General features: G+C 38.1%; 1 protein-coding gene across 1 annotated transcript in view; it reads right to left on the bottom strand.

The window, feature by feature from the left end:
• The window catches only part of CUBN (cubilin), a 142,488-nt gene that overhangs the window by 12,427 nt on the left and 110,140 nt on the right, over positions 1 to 19,921 (bottom strand). The window contains exons 53-59 of the mRNA XM_066316740.1: positions 18,885 to 19,110; positions 16,496 to 16,683; positions 14,068 to 14,224; positions 12,650 to 12,799; positions 7,516 to 7,716; positions 5,167 to 5,296; positions 4,036 to 4,253 (exon numbers count right to left, since the gene is read on the bottom strand). Of these exons, the coding sequence (XP_066172837.1) occupies positions 4,036 to 4,253; positions 5,167 to 5,296; positions 7,516 to 7,716; positions 12,650 to 12,799; positions 14,068 to 14,224; positions 16,496 to 16,683; positions 18,885 to 19,110 (1,270 nt within the window). The remainder of the gene's footprint in view (positions 1 to 4,035; positions 4,254 to 5,166; positions 5,297 to 7,515; positions 7,717 to 12,649; positions 12,800 to 14,067; positions 14,225 to 16,495; positions 16,684 to 18,884; positions 19,111 to 19,921) is intronic.

Here is a 19,921-nt window from a genome sequence, read left to right as displayed (position 1 = left end):
TTAATATTCATTCAATAGAAATGATGATTTGTATAAAAAGAATGGAGAAATCCTTGAGGGAAAAACTGAGCAAACTGAGGACAATGTAGAGGATGAGGAATTAACATTAACAGCCTAATGGTTTCCAAAGGTTTAGGAGACATTTCTCCTGCCCTAGAGCAAATGATACTAGTCTTCTCATTGTGGCTGCCCTATTCTTCTTGCCTGTCTATATCCACTGGGTTTTCTTCATCTTGTCTTTAAATCATAATCTTTTTGTGACATTGGACTGTTGCTTTATTCTGTCTGTGCAGTGCCTTGTGCAGTAGAATTGTAGCCCATGAGCTCATAAGCTCCAAAATAATGCAAACAAGTGACCACAATGGTATTAATGTAGTACAGAATGCTCATCTTTCACAACAAAGAAACTTGGATTTCTTCTGCATGCTCACAAAAGATAGTATAAAAAAAGGGAAGGGGAAAAAGCTGGTCACAGCTTGAAGTCAAGCACAATTTAGGGCAGTAAAGAAAAAGCAGGCAATCTTCCTCCACCTCATTTTCTCCACTGTCCCAACTGTTGCAGTCCTACCTGTATTGTGTGATTAAAGTTCAGGAAGAGCCTTCTTTCTCAACTCACTTATCCATTTATGTGCAACACTTTGCTTCTTATGCATTGATGTGAATTCCTTAGAAAGCCTCAGTGAACAGACCTGCATTTCAGAAGACTCCTCGATCCTTCTCTGATGGTTTAGAATGTGAGGCATTTTTCATTACTGAGACAATGGAGTTATGTACATGAGCAGAGAGCTTTCAGGAAGAAATTATTTCCTGTTAATAAGGTCACAGCTACATCTTCCAACAGGGATTTCTGACTCTTTAAAACAAGAACAAACCCCAAATCTTTATGTCTTCTTAGCTTTTGTATCATATGCCTCAGGGGATCACAAGTTCAGGTGAGACGGTCACCCCATTATTGAATGGCAATAGGCAGAAGCTTCATTTGTCACCAAAGTGCTATTTGTTCTATTACAGCAGGGATGGCAGAGGTATGTGCAGGCTCTGTCCCTGCCAGCCAGTCAGCTAAAAATCTGAGATCTTCCCTTAGAGCTGAAGAGATAATCAGGAGTCTTCAGCCAAGTCACAAGCTCAGTACACGCAGATCTCGTTCTTTGGGGAGAGATCTTAGCTTTCCTTCCTTTACAGAGACATCTCATGTAACCAAATCCCTTAAGCTGATATTGATTTCTATCTTCTTGTCCTTTTATTGATTGTCTAGAGGAGCACATGCTCACTGTGGAAAAGAGCTATAATTCTCGTTTTACACACTGAAAAGAAAGGCAGAAAAAAGGTCAGTGGTAACTAAGGTAAGAGGAGTCTGTCTTTCCACAAATCTAACACTTGGAGCAGGCTGTTATCTTCCATTCTGCCCAGATCTCCAGCTCTGCCTGAGATTATGTCCAAGTGATTCCAAAATTGAGGCTGATAAGTGCCAGCAGGAGCAGTGAAAACATAAACCCTCTGAACCCCATCACAAAGGCAATTTGTTCCCCTGCCTCAAACACACCATTTCACAGCATTACAACAAGGAATGCTGCCTGTGAAATGTGCACTTTTTATTCCACAGTGTATGGAGAAGCACAGGGAAAGGAAGGTTTCTTTACAAGAAAGATGGCGTTGCTAAATAGCCAAACTAACACTATTTCATACTTTCTTTTAGTGTCCTTTTCCTGTCTAGTTGGGAGGGGACCTTGAATATTCTGTTGAGGGTAGGATCAGTGACGGAAACAAATTGTTTTAGTAAAATCAGGGAAGGAAGAATTTTCAGGGTTTAACTCTTTGAGTGCCTGGATAAGCCTAGATTTAAGCAATATGCCTGAAAGAGCCTGATCAGGAAAGAAATTGGAAGAGCTTGTGGGGAAAGGAAATAGTTTCATTTACTACAAACAGAAACAACATACTGTTTCTGTTTGTTTCTTTCCAATACATAATCAGGGTCACCCACAACAAGAAACAGAGAGCAATAATTACATTATCCACTTGTGTTTCCCTGGGGCAACTAGAGAATAATGTGCTCATTGTCATCTAACAGAGAATGAGGCCTCTTATTTCTTTACAGATACCATCTTCCTTATTCAAGAGATTTATCATTATGAATTGTCATCTGATTGCATTTGTACTCTTACAAAACCACATGGGTTTTATCATTTAACAGGCATGAGGGAGCTTCTCTAAAGCACCATGTAGAATAACAGGCTTTTAGATCTTCATGGTTTTATTCTCTTTTATTTGAAGCATAATCTCAGACCTCATAATACAAAGATGTGTCACAGATTTTCCTGGCTCTGTTTTTTAGGCAAGCCAAACTGGAAACATTTATAGGATGTGACTCATGTTTTCCCCTTATAATATACTTTTCTACTATTTGGCCATTCTGTACTATCATAGGACTGCCAAGATCGTTGCTAATGGCTATGTGGTTTAGTCCCTGTGGCTTGCTTCCCACAGTGAAGACCTACCATTAGGCAGCTCACCACCACAGGCTTTCATACAACCCATACCTCTCCCTGGGTATCTTTTATAACTTGCAACTCATGAGTAACCCATGCAACATCTTAACTTCTTTTTCCTTGGGAGCCTCCAGAAATGTACCTCCAAAACATCTAAGAGATGTCAAAGTTTATTCATCAAATGCTTCTCACTCTAGGAAATTATCAGGCATGGTACTGACTTGAAGAGCTTGGCTTGTGTTCTGTTGTGTGCTTAACAAGAATATCTGACAAGATACACAAATAAATCTAAAGTCAGCGGCTAAAAAAATTGATTAAATGCCAACAGGAAGAGGAAGAGCTTGGGGAGTTCCTGATGATCTCACCCTGGAAATATGAACTCAGGCTGCAAGGCGATCTATAACAACTGATACTTCAGGGTTTAAAGACAGCAGCATGTGAAGCAACATTAAGTTACCTGGAATACCATTCACAAGACTTAAAGACCATTCACAAGGTCTTAAGCATTCTTGTAGCAATTACTTTGAGAGAAGCAAAGGAAGAGTTAATAATAGTAATAACTATGAGGTTCTGTGGGAATATTTTTATTGGCAAAGCCTGTAGAACCAGTTATTTTCCTTATGTGTAAATACTTTCTCAGACTATCAAATGAGAAAGTCACTGGCTTGGGAGTAGGGAGGGGATTCAATGACTCAGCAGAAGACTATGTTTGTTCTGCCACAAAGGCCTTTCATTCTGATCTGTCTGAGTGCCAGCTTTGCAAACCAGACAATTACTTCTTTCTAGACCACAAAAAACATGGAGTTAATTATACAGGAAAGTAGTAGAGATTACATGAAACCAATTTGCATGCAATAATAATTCGTTGTTTACCATTCCTAAACAATTCAGATAAGAAAATAAAAATCTCCTTTTACACCTTGATCTTAAATGTACAGTACTGAATTGAAACTTTTTTTTAAGGTAATAATCAAGCTCTGCTCCTTATTCTTGCATCCATCAAAACAAAAGGCATCCTCTTACTATGATCCCATTTATGTTATGGCCAGCTAATCAGAATGATCCCACAAATCAGTAGAAATCAGGACAGTGGTGCCTGGTGTGGAACCACAATCTTAACTGACCTCAACACTTCAGTTCTTTAGAAAGTGTGAAGGAAACTGATGGAAATGGAAATTGAGCATAGATTGAAAGGAGGCATCTTTTGTACACCACCAACCTTTGACTACAGAAGAATAAGAATTCTCAGGTGTTGCTGTATTTCCTCCAAAAGAGAGGCCTTTGGGTGCTGCTAAAGCCTTCAGTCACCCAAGAAATATCTATACCTTCAGAGAGGCAGGGAGAGGGTAGCAAAGAATAGAGGGGATCAGCTCAGAACCAGACTGGAATGCAGGGATCCCATAAGGCTAGAATTTAGCTTAGTTCACTCAATTTTCACAAAACCAGAAACACTCTTCTGCTTCACACACCCCTAGAGAGGGAGCTCACAACTGCTCCTCACTGAAAGAAATTACTTACCAGCAGATTAGGAGTCTGATAATACACTTACCTAAGGTCTCTCTGAAGGATGCTTTCCATCCCCTGTCTGCTCCATAGAAGTCAGTGCTGAACACCAGGAACAAGTTATTACTGGAGCTCTTAATATTTGGAGGCAATTCTGAGCCACAGAATTTCCCAAGGAGAGGAGCATGAGTATCTGAGCCATCATAGACTGCCACATAATCTTTGTAGCAGGAGGGAGATATTTCAAGCTGGAAGTTGTTGAATCTGTAAAACACAGTTGGAGCCTTAGGTATCACATTCTCATTTCTTTTCCTTTGTTACTTGTGTTTTAGTGCTTGAGGAAAGGTCCAAGTTCTAGCATTAGCCAAAGCCATATAGTGGCAAAACATGTCTCTTCAGGAATAAACCAAGCAACTATTAAATGCATGGCAAAACTCTTCAGCCAACAAGCCTCAAAGAAATTGGGATCCTCACCCACTGGGCCTCTTGCAAGACAAGCTGTCAGCAGACCTCAGCTTTCTATGAAGCAGTAGGTCTCTGTGCAAACACACCTTCTCTCACTTCTGCAATTGTTCAAGCTGCAATTTCCTTGGGCACCTGAGTGGCCTATAAAATGCAGGTGCAGAGTGCAGGCCAGTGAGTCTTCCTCTTAGCTGTGAAATGTTCTCCTAATTCCCAATCATATGATTGAAGGGTGGATCAGTTTTTAATTTCTCAGTGGCAAGATTTTGTGGTAATAACATCCCTCTCTAAGGCAAGACAGCATGCACCCAAAAATACACTATTTTGTGTGGGTATTATTACTTTGGATATAAAGTGACTATTACCTTCTAAAAGAATTACTATAATTTTTGTATAAACTTCTCAAAGTCTGACAGAATTTAACTAAAAAAATGTGAGCTGCATTTTTTACAATTTCTTAGTCTTATCAGTAACCAAAGTGGAACTTAAAATTGCGATTTTTTTCACATAACAAGTTAAAAATAAAGATGGAAGGGAGCCTGAGACTGAATAAACTGAGCTGATAAAAGGGAGCCTGACTTCAGTAACCATTTATTTTAGTTCAGCTTTGACCTTGGAAAAGGAGAGTCACAGAAAATAGTCAATAATTGCTGCTTTAACTGGAATCAGAAACCTTCCTGTTCCCTTAATGATAAACTGAATTTGGATTACATACTTCAGGGCCACTGCTTTGCCATTTCCAACTGTGATGGAGTATGAGCAGTTCATGTTGTTGTGATAATCAAGAACTGAATGGGCTGGACTGCTGATAACACCACTGGAGCCATTGAAAAAGCCACCACAAGCTGTAAAGGAAACAGAAATCAGGGTGATTAGTGTCTGAATACTAGTTTGGTCCTAATTCTCATTTTTCTTCAGGAGTTTACCCACAAGGAAAGAAGGACCCTTGATAAGCTTGGAGCAGTCTTCATTGTCATGCCTAGAGCTGTTAAATGTGAAATGTCTGTCAGACTGTGCTCTGCAGTGGAAGACTAATCACCTTTGCAGAAACAGGTCTAACTAACCCATACCAAATCACACTGGCACTGTGCAGGAAAAGACTGAGACTGATTTCAAGTGTCTTGCAGTAGGTCCAGGGGGCAGCAGGGTGGGATGGGTGCCTCATGCAGCAGCATGAGTGAGAATAGCTCTGCACTCATTCTAGCTTGCCAAGAGAAACCTGGCTGATATGTGGGCAAAGACATTCCTTCAGCCAGATCCTGGCCCCATGGAAGCATCTAGCCACAACTGCTCTCATAGCCCTCAGTCTCTGGAATAAAGATGTTTCTGGAATAAATATATGCAGAGCCTCATAATCTGTCAATACCCTGCCAGGGCAGAAGCATTGCTGTAGCATTTGTTCTGCACAGAAATGCATAGAGGAGTCTCCGGGTATCACTAATCCTGTTCCCCATTTCACCCTGTGCTGGGACTCACCAGCAGTGTGGGGTGGCTGAGCTGGAGGACTGAATATTTGCTTTCTGGCTGAAAAGCAACTTAACTCTGCAGTTCTAAACTCAAGGCGCTGCTTGGCTTCTTAGGGTTTCTCACCATGGATGGAAATGAGGCCAGGATGTGGTTAATGTTTGTTTCCAGCTTCAGCACTTCAGGGAACAAAAGCTCTAATCTCCATTGTTAGCTTCAGCCTTCATTTTATAATCTTAAACTTAGGGGGAAAAAAAAAGTTTCCCTGAGTCTCCCTGCATCCTGTTGATAAGCTCAGAGCCACACACAGTTTTGAATGTTTTAAAGAAGATGCCATTGCCATTGCACCACCTTAAGAAACAGAGTCCCATACAGGGTCCTGCAGGATGTAGAGCTCCTGACAACTCAGGCTGGCAGCCTGAAGAACTGGCAGATAAAGGATAGGAGTTGGGAAGATAAAGAATCAGCTTTATTCTAAACTAGGAGGGGGGAGCCTTTTTCATTTTTTTCCATCAAACAATGCAACTAGGGGGAAGAGGAATGTTAATTGGCAGAATCTGTTTTGTATACAACAAGCAGCTAATAAAGCTCCAGTTATCCTTCTCAAATGTCAGAAGTCACAAGTCAGATAGCAGCAACTGACTTGAGTGAGTTATGAAGGTCTTTTCCATGAGTAACTGCACATTGTCATTTCTCAGTGCCAGTCCCTCTGTCTTATCTGTATGAGACCATTCATTTCACATAAAGAATTCAGCCTTATGCTTTTTTTGCTGTGGCTTTGAACATGAGGAATGCATTAAGGGAAATACCAAAGTTAAATTCACACTTTCCTTTGCAGTTAGAAAATTATGGTTTCGGACATAAAAGTGGTCTCTACCAGTTAAACCTAGAAAATATTAAAATTGGTTTTGCAAATAAAATCAGTCTTGGGGGATATTTATATTTGTGCAGATGTAAATTCTAAACTCATTTGAAAATTTCTTTTTTGAATTAATATTTCCTCTTTAAAACTTAAGAGATCTCTTGTGAATGACAAAAAAGTTTTGCTGAAAATAGTAATTAAAAATAAAAATAAATCTATATCCCAAGTTTATTTACATTAATTCTTGGCACTGGAAGAGGGTCATCAAATGAAGGCATATAGCTGTGAAAATTTACCTGTTCTGTTTCCCATATTGTATCATGTATCATGTACAATTTTAGTATAACTGAGAATTAGACCATTCTCCTGCAAGTGATAAAATCTTTAAAATTAACTCAATTGATGTTTCTCCTTAGATAATGCAAACACCAACCAACCAACCAAAACCTGCCAAAAATGGCTGCATTTCTTTTCTACAGAAAAGGGAAAATAATTCACTTTCTGACGTGACCCCATGGAAAGTCTAGAAATGAGAATCATGAGGTAACACATCCTTCAGTGTGTTAATAAACACCAAATGGTGCCATGTCCTGGTCCTGAGAACTGTTTTGAGCAAATGCAGAAAATGTACCATCTGCACCCATCTAAGCTATTCCCAAAATGAGGTACAGCTTTCCTACATGGAACTGTTGTCCAGAATATTTCTACCATCTGAAGTACAGAATAGTGTATACTCACCAACTGCTCTGTATCTGGCCTGGAATCCAAAGCCTACAATGTGGGAGTCAGTGTAAAAATTGAGCAGCATCGGTCCAAAGACACTGACTGGGGCAGGGAGCTCATTGCCACAGAGAGTGATGATAGGATGTGAGGCTGTGCTATTCCCACTGAAGATGCTCACTCCATCATAAAGACAAATTCTGCTCAGGAGTGCTGGGGCTGAATGGACATAAGAGTGCAGAAGTGTTAGTGGCATATTTTACATGTGATTTACTGAGCAACAATGATATAGACCTAATCCAAGAGAAGAATTAAATTTTATATTACTTTCCATTGCAGGGATCTCAGGATTTAATTTGCTTGCTGAGGAAGCAAATGTCAATTTTTAACATGCAGTAAAACTGTGGCAGAAAAAGGCAAGAGACCTTGTATGTAAGACATCAGATTTGTCTCATTCAATACATCCTATGATCTGGAAAAGGCCCCTTGAATTTGTCCAAGTTCACAGTTGAGTGAACACCATCTATGTGTTCATAAGAAGACCCAACAAAAGCATGGATGTCATCTGCAGGTAAAAGCAATGCACTTTTTGTTACAGGCAACTAGCTACCTGGAATTTCTTTCCCCTAATACAGAATTCAGCACTCAGTGCAGGGAATTTTAAACCATTAAGAGTGAGATTTTTGAAAAATCAAAAAGTAGTCCATACACAGGCAAGTTTAAGAGCTGATATTTCTTCCTGATTTTCCTCAAACTTTGGAGTACCTAAACTCATGCTTTTCAACTTGGCTTAAGGAAAAGTCAAAAGGAAATTTGATCATGTGATTTTCTAAAGCAATCTGTTTTGGGGGGGAAATCAGTGCAGATATTAGGCTGAGTGGAAAATAGGGAACACAGAAATGGGGAGTTCAGCATTCTATTTTTTTTTTTTTCACAGTTTTAAGCTTCTCATTTGCATGGAAAAGTTTTGCTCACAATCCTTCATCAATCATCTGTTTTTTCCCAATGCCAATATTGGGCCAATATGATTTGTGACTCATAAATCCTGGTAAGATTAATTATTGTTTAATCTCTATCCAGCAACTCATTCTCTTGTTTACACTTTTCTTAATTTCTCACCAATCTAAATGCATTATTCCATAAATGTTCCCCAGATTCAGATTCTCCTTCTGTCATACTTTCAGCCTCTACACATACTCACACGTCATCCGCAATTCTCTGTGGTTTATTTCCCCTAATCATATAATCTTAGATATTTTCTAGACCAATTCTTGTCCCTTACACTACAATGAAATAGCTTTCATGAATCTCCAGAGATCTGTTCTTAGCCAGATGTCAGACCAACATCCTCTTTGAGCTGGCAGGCACTTTCCACATAGCCAGCACTGTTTTTCTTCATAAAACCTTGTCTACTAAGACCTTTTGCTCATCCTTCTGGTATTACTGTATCCTCTGTTTTGATTAATCTATGAGGATTCAACAAGATATCTTCTGTCTTGTGCTCCTTATCTCCACATTAGCTCTGTATAATCTCATTTGCAAGAACAGATGCAACTGCTGTCTCTCTGTTGATGACCCCGTAAGTGCCCAGTTATTATCTTTAAGATAAACTGTTTCCTGTCCACTGTACCATTCATCCCTCTAGCCTTGACAATATTTCTTGCAAATACTTCTGGAGAGATCATTTATTTGGCCTGACATTATGAACATATCCCTATTTCTTTGAATTGCTGCATGCATTTGCTTTCAAAGCCTTTTGTTATCTATCTGTGCTCTATTTATCATCCCTTGGCACCATTCAGCACTGGTACATTGACCCTTGTCTCCAAAGTTCACATGATGAGAGCTTCAGTTGTCCTTACATTACATTTTGAAATATGCCTTGGGTTGTCTCCTTTCCACTTTGCAGAAATTTCTGTCCTGTCTCATTATTGTCCATAAAATCATTTGTTTGATATGATGCTGGCACAAAAAACTTGACCAAATCTGGGCCTCCGACCATCTGATTACTTATATCGATATGCAATATCAATGTCTTCTTTCTATCTCTCTGTCTTCAGCCATAGATTCTGATTCATTTAGTATTGAGGCAGAACCTGTCTTTTTGTTTAAAGGCTTTAAAACTAAAAATAATGTGGCTTTTTTTGTCACAACAGCAGCTTCTGATATAAATGGCAATACAATTAGGAATTACTAAAGTAGAAGTATTACCTAGAAATATACCACTGTGGAATATATCAGCCAGCTCTGTAGCACAAGATATTGTTTTGAAAGCAAGAAATTAAAATTCTTTCTCATATATATTATATTTCAAAATAATCTGTTGCTAAACTTGTCTGTTTTCTGAATTGCCTAGTAACAGTTGAGAAAGCAGATAGAGCAGACTCCAAAACAAAGCTGTGACCCTATCCCAGATTGCAAAATTGCAGACGTGCTTTTTTTAAAAGGAGAAATAAACAAGTTATTAAAACATTTTTCAGATCAACTTGGTATAAACACAAAGCAGTTGTATCATATGGACAGAGTATAAATACAACAAAATTCTTGAAGTGGATACTGCAGGAAGCCTACATCCATTTTCCCTACTTTCCCATTATTTGGGACTTACTTTATTGTGTGTTATACTCACACCTGAAGAGTATTACAGCCACTTAATAATACATTACTCTAGCTGTCCTAGATGAGAATTCGTCAGGATGTTCATCTGAATTAAATCTAATGGACAAGAAATTAAATGGGATTAATTATTTCTTAGATAGTAAGTCCAACAAGAAAGACAAATAAGTGGTTTTTACTAATTCTGTGTGATTTTTGTAGACTTTTGATCCAAGGAGGGAGGGCAGATAGAAAATATTTATTACTGCAGAAGTTGGGCTGGAATAACAAACTGACTCCTATTTGTTTGGCTCTTTATAAAATAACCATGCACAACAATGCAAGTGGTAGTACAAGGAGCAAGTGGCAGCTTATGCAACTTCCTGAAACTGGCAAATCAAAAGAGGGGTTCTATGACCATGTTCAATTTGGCATAGGAATAAACATCCTGAACACTGCAAGGAAATCACAGAAGCTAAGCCAAATTCCATCCATGGGGTTAATCCTACCTATGTTCTCCTGCCCAGATCTCAAGTATCTTGTGTAAGCTATTGTTAATGGTTTCCTGCAATAGTCAGTAGGTAAAGAGAGTGAGAGAGGCTTCCAAAAAGTAATTCACTTCACCTGCACAACACACTTCATTCTGAGTTTAAATCCCTCCTCCACCACTAGGGGATAAATCTAGGTGAATATCTAAATTAGATGTACATTTTCAGGGGCTCAAAGTGAGATAAAAATTGATCAACCTACAAAGAAGCAGACAGTTTAGATTAAATTTCGATCACAAAATCAAAAAATGCAGTTTCCCTGAGTTCTGTTTGTTGCTATATTTAGTGCTTAATACATATTTAATACTTATTAAATGCAGGTGGTGTTTGTTTGGTTCCAGATACTGACAAAATCACTGCTGTGGGTTACCAGCCTCAGTCATCCTTTACAATCAGAAGAGGCATCCCATCATAACTGAAAACATTACTATAGGGCAGAGATCTGTGGCTAACCCATTCAGTCATTCCATTTTGTAGCTAATGTGTCACTGCACTATAGACTATTAACTTCTGCCTTCTAATTTTCTGGAGAAGATATCTCAACCTGTTCAAGTCGATGAGATATGTATGCTTTACAGGCATTATTTTAAATATTTCATTTCTTTACCTAACAAGTATGGAAAAAATAGATTTCTTTTGAGAGGTCAAATAGTTAATAAATTATGTTAATTAGACATGCAGTTAAACCTTGAAACCCAATCTGGAACATCTGTAATGTTGTAGCATGGTTAATATTTTAAAGGGCCCTCTCAGCAACAGTCTAAGCAGATGCAATGCTTCCTTGCATATGGAATAGCTAAAAATGTTTCTAACAGATGCTACCAAACATTGTCCTGCCTTTGCAAAAGAACTAATGGAGTTTACACTGGAAACCCTTAGGCACATATGCTAAATATATTCAGTGTGACTGCTGAAAAAGTTTTTATTTCTGCAATGAAAATTTTCAAGATGGTGGTTTCAATCTTCTTCAATCTTCTTTACAGGCAATCTTTCTTTACTGCTGGGTTTTATTTTAAGATCTTGTGAAAAATATTAGTAACCAACTACTAGAGAGTGCCATACTTCCTCTTCGCTATCCAGATGTCCATTAGCTTATAGCCACAGTTTTCATGTGACTAAGGACTTTTAGTTGGTGTAGCCTAAGGAAGCCTATAAAAATAAAAGAATAAAATAGTCCTGCAAGAAACAGAATATTTTTAGCATTTATTTAGATCTGTGTTTATTATTATGTCTGTATCACTCACCTTGCTTTTTTAACTCTCTTGATAATAAAAGCTTAGATCCATTTATAAATAAACTCAATGTACAGACATACTGATTCTTCTGTGTTATCATGAAACTGATTCCTCTGTTATTGTGGAACATCCACACAAAAAATATGATCTTACAAGATTGAGAAAGCTTTACCATTCACACCAATGTGGTCAGGATACTAGTTATTTCTTGGCTAAATGCTGCCAAGTTTGATAATCACAGGAGGGGCTTCTGTTACTGGTATATACAGGGTAATCACTTTAATGCATTTCCCACTGCTGTAGTCTTTCACTTGATTTCATATTTTTTGTGTTCTTACATCCTTGTAAAACATCTGAGTATTTTTATATCTATTTTATCAGTTAAGGAACAGATGCACTGAAAAGCAAAACAGTTGGCCTAAGTTATAAAGATTGTTATAATACTCCATGGCAAACAGACAAACAAACAAACAGACAGGCAGGAACAAAAACCCAGATTAGCCACAGTCACTTTCATATTCCAAGAAACTGGTAAATTCCCAAAATCATTGCTGCAAGATATTCAACACGTGAAATCTCTCTTCGTTCTTCTGGAAGACTTCAGTGAATCAAAACCTAACCCTGAAAACTATAATTGTTCATCTGTTCTGAATAACTTTCAGAGTGGGTCAGCAAATTACACATTCAGTCATTTTCAATGATAGAAGACTTGTATATTTTCAAGTAGGAAATTACACTTCATAATAAATACTGAAATTATGAAGAATCAGTTACCTTCCAAGTGAAAAGTCTCAAATTCTAGGATCACCAGTGACTGTGGTCCCTGATCTATAATATAATTGCAGTTCAGGTTGTTATCATACTGATTAGGGTAGTTTGGAGAAACAATACGACCTTCAGGCCTGGTGAAATTTACTCCGCATCCTGCAAACAAATAAATAAAGCACAGTTATAATCCAGGTGATAATACTATTCTGGGTTTACAGTAAGAAATCCAATAATGTACAAAAGGACCTCATCTCTCCTGGTGAAAAAAAAAACCAAAACAACCCAAAAAAAAACAACCAGGGAGAGTATCATATACCATGATGGCAAAAGCAGGCCTTACACATTCCAGTTTTTGGAAGTGTGGGGCTTTCCCACCTGGAGTGTCACACTCTTGGATAAGACCAGGCCATAAACCCACACCCCCTGACCAGAAGGACACAACACTGCTGCTCTTGTGGGTGTGGAGCCTGCACATTTCAAAATCCCTTAGTACATACAAATATGTCTGAATTGGAGGGGGTGGGGGTTACTGGGGCACAGGAGCAGTTCAGCCTTATTTGAAAATGCCCACATTAGTGGACATAAGTGGTGCCATTCTTGTTTCATGCCTGACATCCAGGAGAATGCAGTCTGCTGTAAGGCCACCTCTGGATTGCTTTCCTATATGCAGAGGCAGGAAAGGTTTACCACACAGAAGTTTTCAGGCACACAGAACAGTTCATTTTCATGGAGCTCCTTCGGATCCTAATGACTTGCACGGCCTTGGTTTCTCCTTCGTAAGACAAAAGCTTAAAAGAATGCAGTGCACAGTGAAATATTGGTAGAAGATGAGGAAAGGCATATGAAGCCTGTGACTGTCTCCACTAAGAGATTGTTAGACAAAGTCAGTGCAAATATAAAAACAAAGTAGTTTCAATTCAGAGTTCTGTATGTTTCAGTAGCTTCCCTCAAAGCACTTCATTTCTTGCTGTTTTAATCTGAATGCCATGAAGGGCAAGTGGTTTCCTTTGGCAGTATCCCACAAAAAACCCAAGCAACCAACAGGAGCTGAGCAGCACCTCTTCTGTTTCTGGTGGGTTTGACCATCACAAAGCACATGCCATGGTTAAAGAAATGTCTTTTTAAGAAAATTATAGCTTTAGCTTCCATGTAGCTTAACTATGATTTTTTTAAAGTTTAAAGCCTATTCATTCTTTTCAGCACACTGAAAAGGCAAAGGTGGCTGAGAATAACTACAAAATTAGAGCTGCATCTTGGGCAAGTCCAACACTGGAGTCCATTGCATTCAGCATAGAAACTCTTGGTTTACATACCTGGGCAGAGGTTTCAACGCCTTGTTGGACAGGGGTCTGAATTGCTACACACAGGTCAAACTAATCCCAAATGTACCAATTAAGCAGCCATCTGGCTTTACAATTACTTACTGCTTGTGAAAGATGCGGAGAAACCTGGTGCAGGAGCATCTTGAGACTGAAATACTGTAGTTATCACATTGTTTGGAGCAACAACAGGATCAGGAGCTGAACTTCCACATCCTGTTGCTAACAAAGCTGCTGTTTCTTCATTATTTCCTCTCCACACCTGGCAAGGCCAGATTGGAAATGGTTTAGTGCTTTCAAAGTCTACGTAGCTTGTGGGAACCCAACAGGAATTACATATACAATTTTTCTTTCCATAGACTTAGGGTAGGATTCATCTTACAGTGAATCTAAGAGTTCTAAATTGGAGCTAGTTATTACAGTCAGTGGAGACAAAAAGGTCCCTGCAAGGAGTGAGTCACAGTGGATAACTTAGATTGCCAGGGACATCTGAAGGACACCTGGAGGTCATTAGCTTGAACCCTTGCTGGTAACAGAGCAAACATAGATCAGGTCCAGGGGACAAGAGAAAAACATTTTATGCATATCATTACATACTTCCATTTTGTCTCTGCTTACTTAACTCCATACAACCTATGAATATGCATATCTGTGTATACAAGGAATTATTACATGCAATCCTCATGTTATTCAATAAATAAAAATCAAAGTTCTCATGCTAGGGCAATATATATATGCATCAGATAATACCTAGTGTTGCTAATAATTTTTTTTTTGCATTCAATTTTTTTATTACAAGTATCAAATCAAGTGAACAGCTAATAAAATAAAAAATTAATAAATATATAAAATATATATTATATATAATATACATATTATTATTATAGATAAAAATATAATAATAAAGAAAAAGTATTTAAAGTATTACTTCAACTGTACCAATAGCCAATTGAAGCTCAATCAAACCATGCATCCTAAAAAGCACATGCATGTTTAGGTAGGTATTTAAGTGAAATCTTATTAAAGTAATTACTTAAATACGTGCTTGAGGCTCACAGTTTAAGTGCTGAATTTCAAGACATGTAAATGAAACATAGGTATAAACGTTTGATGTTTCTAAACATTTAAATATTTTCCTGAATCAGAGTGTTGGTTGACAGGATTTAAAAAATCAATAATTAATCTAATAATAAAACTAGTTTTGTTGGTGTGTTTGAATAGTTTTTTACTGTAGTTTATACCAATAATATATCATATCTGATTTTTAAAATAATGTGTTTGAAGGAAATTGAGTGGAACTAGTACAACCACATGAAACTGTGATTTCTCCAAGCAACCATCCTAGAAAGGAAAGGGTTAGCCAAGGGTTAGTCTGTAAGTGTAAGCATATGAATCACCTCATTCATGTGACCAGGTGTTTGAGGCAATGGATGCTCAAAGGATTAATTTACACAGTCTAAAGCCTGGCCAAGGTTTTGCAAAGTCACTATTGATTTTGGATTACTCTCTTTTGGCTCAGTTTGGAATAAATGGAAGAAACATCATTCTACAGCTTTTCAGACACCTTTGTGCTTTTCAAATTAGACATTTGGAAAAGGAAGTGGACATAAAATATTTCAGACCTTTATGGAGAAAATCTCCAATTAACATAGTTTTGCTTATGTCATTCAGAGCAGTTTATGAATTTAAAATTTAACACTTTTACTGAGTGGCATTAAGACTTTCATATTAGTGAAATGTATTGTAACATTGCATCAATTAATTGCTGGAGCAGGTTAAGAAAAGACAAATCTAATAGCTGTGGGGTTTTTTTCACAGCCTTAAAAAATGAGTACAACTCTGATTTGTAAGTTGGTTGGTATAGATCAGATGTACAGCTGCTCAAGTCTTCCTACATGCTATAAAATTATGTTTGCCCTTTACTTCAAGTGGGAGTTGTATTGCTGTGGAGAAAATGAGCACAAAACCACTGAACATATGCCAAATGCCTGAGAAAAAAATGACACTGAAAAATTCAAGATATGTCCACTCTGTTTTGTTGCTTTGAAAACAATGACTCTTGACAATATATCAAGATCAGGTTGTTATCTTTCTTTCTGAAGATTAAAAAAAGAAGTGCAACCTGGAGAGTCTATATACTTATAAAGAAGTTTGGTAGAATTATTGTGTAAAATTCATGGGTTTTTCTTCACTGGAGTAATTGAAAAGAACTTTTATTAATGCTTTATTTTCTCATTATTTTCTGGTTCTGAAAAAATATATGCCTTTTGCATATTTTTCATTTTTGGGAATGCATGTAGGCTGATGGGACCTTGCTGGAGGTGGAACCTCAAGAACCGATGAAAATTAAAATTTTATACAGGCTAGTTTGCAAAGCATGCAGAAAATGGAACTGTATGATACAAGGACTTTAGTTTATTTTCCCAAATTTTGTGTCTTGACAGTCCAAACCATAACAAATGCAAAACAGGGTTCTGAAATCATGACTTCTTAAAGCACTGTTCTGCTGATCTAACTTGAGCAATTATTTTACCTTCACATAACTGGTCTGGCAGCTTCCATTGCTATCTGGAATCTGGAAGTTACTATGGAAGTTCATCTCCAAGTGTTTGCTTTCATGCGTAATGATGGTCCATGTGCATCTGCTGTTCATGGGAAAGTTTTGAGGCCAGTGAGGGGACTTGATTGTACCATTATCTGAATGAATGATTCCACCACAGCCTGGAAAAAAAATAGTAACAGATGGGAGAAATGTTCAAATATGTTTGAGTGGCATTCAGCTTTGAAAAAGCTGCAAAAGTGAGAGAGGAAAGCCCTGATACTCATTGAAACTTGATTCACTCCTCTGCATTTTCTTTCTCCCACCCCTGCAGCAGGGAGGTAGTCACACTTGAGAGGTGTCTCTTTGTACTTCACTTTATTTTCTTCACAAGCTCATTCTTGCCACTTCATAGCCTTTTACAAGGTCAATCTATATACTCCTGGCAATTTGAAGTGAATATTGTTTTGAAAGAATGCAGGGGTCAGGAATACATCTGAGACTGTGCAGGTTCCTCCCCACATCCCACAGCATGTACATTGTGACAGACAGTCATTCAGAAAAGCACTCTAGGGGAAAAAAAGTCTACTGATATATCCTCTTTTTCTTCTCACTCTGCAACGTGCAAATATTGCAGTTCCACATGTGAATCTATTCAAGCTACATCCGTTTACCCAGGGCAAAATGCTGACTTCCCTGGCCTAGGCAGCCCTGCAGATTTCAGTGGAATTATTGGATGGGCTGAAAAACATGCCTTTAAAAATTGCTAACAGATTCATTTATAAAGGAGAATAGCTGGTCATGGCTCCGTGGCAGCTCATGATTTTACACAGAATAAGTCTAGTTAATTTGAAACATATTTGCAAATACCATGCCAAGAATAATTTATTAGGGCTATGTGTACAGTACCAGCAAGCCCTTATTTCAGATACAGTGTAGTCAAAGGATGAATAAAGAGAAAAAATGGTTTGTTATATGCTACTTTTTTTCCTCTTAATTAAAAAAGTATGTAATAGCTTTAAAAGGAAGATTTTATGTTTCATTCTTCTCTGTTAGAAATAGCAACTGTGTTTAGAAGGATGTGAAGTCAAGTTTTGGTCACACATACAGAATGCAGACCTGCATTCTCAGTGAACAAATGACAAGAAAGCTGAAGAAAGTAAACTAGGTGTATACAGAAATGAAAACTTTCACAGAGAATACTGCCTATGCACATGGCACATGTAGGCTGATGTCTATACACCACTGAAGAGTGGGCTTCATTGCACATGGGATCTCAAGGACAATAGGAAACAATGTCAAAAACTTGCTAAAATGACAGTATATATTCATGCAAGCAGAAACTATTGCTATGTTTAAGAAGACACTCCATCAACTAACTGTGTGAATACAGCTACATCATTAGTGGACAGAAAGATGCCCGGGATCAGCCAGAAGGTTTGCAGCTGGAGGTGACACTAGGAAGCATATGCCAGCTCTGTACTGAGGCAGGAAGGCACAGTAATTTCTGCCCTGCCACCATCTGCTACATCTACACTTACCTTTAGTCCTTTAATGACTTCCTGAATTACACTGCACAAATGGTGAGCTACAGATTGATGATCATTTCAAGAGAAGGAAGGCAGATTTAAGAAATGTACTATTCAATCCTACATGTATACCACCTTCAAAAGTGTATCAACAACTCCATCACAGTGCAAGAGTTCTAGGCTCTTGTCACATGTGCTCTTTGAGATGTTCTGTCTGCTTCTCTGTTTTGGAACTCACTTTGTCCTAGTTTCAAGTGTTTAAACCAAATCAAACAGTGGAACAATAGTTATTCATGAAGTGAAATGTCTCATAGTCCTTGACAATAGATACAACTGCTGGGAGGGTAATGCTGACGGTATCAATTTACAGCCATCAAGAAACTGCCAGTAGGAGGTTTTAAAAGTACAAAATTGATCCAAATTTGAATTCATTGTGTAAGATCACAAAGCACTGGATTAATATGTCACCCTAAGTTTTCTTGCCTTCTGAGTGTTTGAATTTTTGTAGTCGAGATTCTTACGCAGCTTCATGTAAACTATGTAACTATTTAGAATTGTCTACTTTGTTTACATATTTCTCCTCTAAGAGGAGAAATATGATGGATGGTGATGTTCACCTACAAGGTCGAAGAGGTGGCAACCTGTGTAGCCAATCTTTTGCCTTCTGTAAAAGTGTTTATAAATGGAGTCAAAAATATTAAAATAGAACTTTCCTGCCTGACTTTCTGCTGCCTGCCTCATCCTTTGTGTGTCCAACACTGCGACATTAATACTTGATTTTTTTTGTACTGACTTCTTTCAAGGATCCTGAAGATGATGGCATGCATTTCTTTTGTTCTTTAATTCAAACTTACCTAAAGATTCTGCTGTCCATGTTGCATAAAAGCCACCTCCTTGAACTGAGTGATCAGAATTGAAGATGATGACTAGCTTGTTGGAACCAGATCGAATAGTCCCAGGTGAGGTGTTTCCACAATACTTTCCTATGACAGGAGACCCTGGAGATCCACCATTCAGAATAGTAACAGAATCCCACTTACAAAGCGAATGATTTTCAATGTGGAAGGCTGTAAAAGTAAGCTGCAACACACAAAGGTGACATTCAGGTGCTAAAACCAGTTACTCCAGGGGAGGGTTTAGAACAATTCCAGAGAGACAGATCATGTAGCCATCGAGGCACAATGATTTCTGGGTACACTCAGAAATCTGACCCTCACTTCATGATGCTTTCCTGCAAGTATTGATTGGAAACTTGCCATTATAAGTAACAGCAGCTACTTAGCTTGAATTCATAGGTCCAAAACTGGCATCATTGTGTCTTAACCATATTTTGAAACTACGTGCTTCAAAACAATGCTGAATATATACAGGTGTTGAACCACTTTCCTGCACTCACCGTTTCTGTTCATGAAATATAACTAGCTACGGAAGCAGAAAGCCTGGGAATTTTTTCCCCATTCCTATTATATTGAATCAATACATTAACAGTTGCTAAAAATAATGTTTGTTTCCACCAAAACAGAAACAATTCTGTGGTTCATTCCTGTGGGCCTGAGTGCACCACATAAACAGACCAGGCTGGACAGGCAGCTCCTGACCCTGTCTCCCTCCCACACCGATGCCACTTGTCCTTGGAGATATATGGTCACACATGGAATTTCCAGTTCAAACATTTAGATTGCTGATCCTGTAGGCTCCTGGATTTGTTGATGCTGAAATACTGATGTACACTAGTTAGTGCTTTGCCCCATTTCCATCAGTTTGGGGATTTTTTTAACTAGTTTCATGAGCAGGATCTTTGTAGAAAAGTTTAGCAAACACACAGGATTTTTTTTCCTGTACCTTTTGTGCGTCATTTCCAAAAAAACCTGTCTAAGACTAAATACAAATT

This window comes from Sylvia atricapilla, chromosome 1 (genome assembly GCF_009819655.1).
Source record: "Sylvia atricapilla isolate bSylAtr1 chromosome 1, bSylAtr1.pri, whole genome shotgun sequence".
Taxonomy (NCBI): domain Eukaryota; kingdom Metazoa; phylum Chordata; class Aves; order Passeriformes; family Sylviidae; genus Sylvia; species Sylvia atricapilla.
The sequence above is the reverse complement of the archived record's forward strand: the minus strand, read 5'-3'. Positions and strand labels throughout refer to the sequence as shown.